Here is a 3,419-nt window from a genome sequence, read left to right as displayed (position 1 = left end):
AGTTAATTTCAACTGAAAAGCTAGAATAAACATTTTTCCAATTAATTGATCTTTTCCTTGGAGTTCTTTGATAAGTATATTGTAAAGTTGGGTCAAGTCTACTAGAAATGCAAATTTTTCAACAAACTCGTTTTCTTCTAGCTCTGGTGGATAATCTTAGTTGATAATTTTGAAAAAATCCAACATATTTTGTCTCAAATCATAAGTTCTTTTTAGCATATTACCTCTAGAAAGCCATCTCACCTTAGTACAATAAAGCAGACCACCATATTCTGAGTCATTTTCAGCAAGAAAAGCCTCGAATTGCCTACTTTGTAATGCACTGGACTTAATGCTGTTTATTGCTTTAACAACTACGGACATTACATTTTCCACATCCATAGTCTTTGCTGTTAAATTTTGCTTATGAATAATACAATGCAGCTTAATTAATGACAAGTTGTTTTCTGCCATTTCATTTTCCAGTCTGGAAACAACACCCATTTTTTTTCCAATCATTGAGCCGCCACTATCTGATGTAATTGAAATTAATCTGTTGTAAGTCAAGTTGAACTTTTTAAAAACTTTCTTCATAGCAAGAAAAATGTCTTCTCCTGTTGTTCTGCCTTGCATAGGATAGATGTCAAGTAGCTCTTCAGTAACAAGAAAATCATTATCAATACCACGAATATAAATAGCTAATTGAGCAGTTTGTAATATATCAGTTGATTCATCAATAGCTATTGAATAATACTGAAATGCTTTTATTTTTCAGTCAATGAAAAACTCAGATCATCAGCAATATCACATGTTCTTCGTGTAATTGTTTGTCTTGAGAGGGAGATATTATTTAAAATTTTCAATTTTTTAGGACAAATGTTTTTGAACACAATTTCAAGAGATTCCTTAATAATTTTCCCATCACTGAATGGTTTACAATTTTTAGCTAAAAGAAGACTCACTTCATAACTTGCAATAGTATTTTCTGTCTCAGTGTTGCCCTTTTTTAACAAATCTTGTTGTTCAAATAACATTTTTTTCAATTTAATTGATTTTTCCTTCCACACCTCGTTGACAAACTGATTATATGTTTTTGAATGTTTTGTATCATATTACCTACTTAAATTATATTCTTTGCACACTGAAACCGATTCATTACATATTAAACATACTAGCACTGAATTACATTCAACAAAAAAGTATTTAGTTTGCCATTCATCATTAAATAAACGACATTCCTTGTCGATTTTTTATTGTTTTGATTTTGAAGAGCCGTTTACAAATAAAAAACGCAAATGGTAATTGCCGGCCGTGCCGGAAATTAATCCTACGATTAATTGCCGGCAGGAATTTGTTTAATGTATTTTTAATTATTTAAAGCGATTGTTTTTTTACAAAAAAAATTTTTAAATTTAATAATTTAAAAATTTAAATTATATATAATTTATTATTATTATATATGTTTATAGTTTTTTTCTTATTTTTACAATTAAATGACGGGCCGGATAAAAGGTTGCTATGGGCCGGATTGGCTCGCGGGCCTTATTGTGGCCACCCCTGTTTTAAACTAAATTTGAATATTTGTATTTTTTCCCAGCTCGGAGATAAATGCCTATGAGGTTGTTGCAACTGTTTAAAAACACCCAATCGGAAAAATATTGCAGATACCTAAAATAATTTTATGAAACATTGCAAAAGGGTTTTCAGATATTTCAAATGGGTTTTTATAGGTATTAATGCCAGTGTTATAGCGTAAATATTACTTCTATCGGTATTTTTAAACCTTCAAATAAAAAGAAAACTTATCAATTTTTAAAAGCATTAAATTATAACAAAAAAAAGTAACCCAGTTATAATTTTAGTTTTAAATAATTCACACACTCCTATATTTTCAAAATAAACTTTAGTTTATTTTGATAATGACTAAAAAATTTGCAACTTTATTATTCAGTAATATTCGTTTTAATAATTTTTAAACGTTTTAAAAACGTCCCGTGCTTAACTGAGAAGACAATTGCCCCTTTGCCACCTCTCCTTGCAACGCGACTGTAAAAATTTATAACAACAGAGTTTATAACAGTTTATAGCACAAAAAAGATATATTAATAAAATAAACTAAAAATATAATTATTTCTCGAAAAAACTTCCGTTTTACATTAAATAAATTTAAACTAAATTAAAAAGTTCCTAATTTTTGTACAAAAACATTAACATTTGAAAATATTCAGTTGTCATTCTGTTTCGCTTTGCAAACAAATTGTTTAATGCGTCAGAGAAAAGACGCTCACTTGGTGCACTGGTACCAGTTGTACATAAAATCATTATTGAAATTCAATGCATTATTCGAAAACACATGTTGATTTTGATGATAAAAGTGTAAAACATTTCGATCCTGTAATGACAATTTTATTAAAGGGTGTTTTTTTTAGAGGTATAGAACTTTAAATTGCAATAAAACAACGATGGATTATTCGATTGACAAGAATTTTTATTATTAGAAAGATAATCTTGTGGCATTACATTTTAAATATTTAAAATGTAATGCCACATTTTAAAAATTTCTGGCATATGACCGCCACGGCTGGCTCGGATGTAGTCCAATCTGGACGTCCAATTTTCGATGAATTTTTCCAACATTTGTGGCCGTATATCGGCAATAACACGGCGAATGTTGTCTTCCAAATGGTCAAGCGTTTGTGGCTTATCCGCATAGACCAATGACTTTACATAGCCCCACAGAAAGTAGTCTAGCGATGTTAAATCAAAAGATCTTGGAGGCCAATTCACAGGTCCAAAACGTGAAATTAGGCGGTCACCAAACGTGTCTTTCAATAAATCGATTGTGGCACGAGCTGTGTGACATGTTGCGCCGTCTTGTTGAAACCACTGCTCCTGGACATCATGGTTGTTCAATTCAGGAATGAAAAATTTTGTAATCATGGCTCTATACCTATCACCATTGACTGTAACGTTCTGGCCATCATCATTTTTGGAGAAGTACGGACCAATGATTCCACCAGCCCATAAAGCGCACAAAACAGTCATTTTTTCTGGATGTAACGGTGTTTTGACACTTGAGGAATATCTTCACTCCAAATGCGGCAGTTTTATTTGTTGACGTAACCATTCAACCAGAAGTGCGCTTCATCGCTAAAGAAAATTCGCTTATGAAAATCGGGAACAACGGCAATCTCGTTTTCGGCCCATTCGACGAATCTACGCCTTGCTTGATGATCGTTTGGCTTCAATTCTTGCACGAGTTGGATTTTGTAAGCACGCATACCAAGATCCTTCCGCAAAATCTTCCATACAGTGGATAGACACAGATCCAATTCCTGTGCTCGATGGCGGATAGACTCATTCGGGTCTTCCGCAATGCTACGCTCTACAGTAGCAATAGCTTCTTCTGTACGCACCGTACGGCGTCTCTGGGGATGCGA

General features: G+C 32.5%; 1 protein-coding gene across 1 annotated transcript in view; it reads right to left on the bottom strand.

The window, feature by feature from the left end:
• The window catches only part of LOC136086878 (general transcription factor II-I repeat domain-containing protein 2-like), a 1,064-nt gene extending 51 nt beyond the window's left edge, over window positions 1-1,013 (bottom strand). Inside the window, exons 1-3 of the mRNA XM_065809374.1 lie at window positions 767-1,013; window positions 225-719; window positions 1-155 (exon numbers count right to left, since the gene is read on the bottom strand). The exon at window positions 1-155 is cut by the window's left edge and continues 51 nt beyond it. Coding sequence (XP_065665446.1) covers window positions 1-155; window positions 225-719; window positions 767-1,013 — 897 coding nt within the window. The remainder of the gene's footprint in view (window positions 156-224; window positions 720-766) is intronic.
• Window positions 1,014-3,419: the final 2,406 nt, after the last annotated feature.

This window comes from Hydra vulgaris, chromosome 11 (genome assembly GCF_038396675.1).
Source record: "Hydra vulgaris chromosome 11, alternate assembly HydraT2T_AEP".
In the NCBI taxonomy this organism is placed as follows: domain Eukaryota; kingdom Metazoa; phylum Cnidaria; class Hydrozoa; order Anthoathecata; family Hydridae; genus Hydra; species Hydra vulgaris.
Note: the sequence above shows the minus strand (reverse complement) of the source record. Positions and strands in the feature narration are given on the sequence as shown.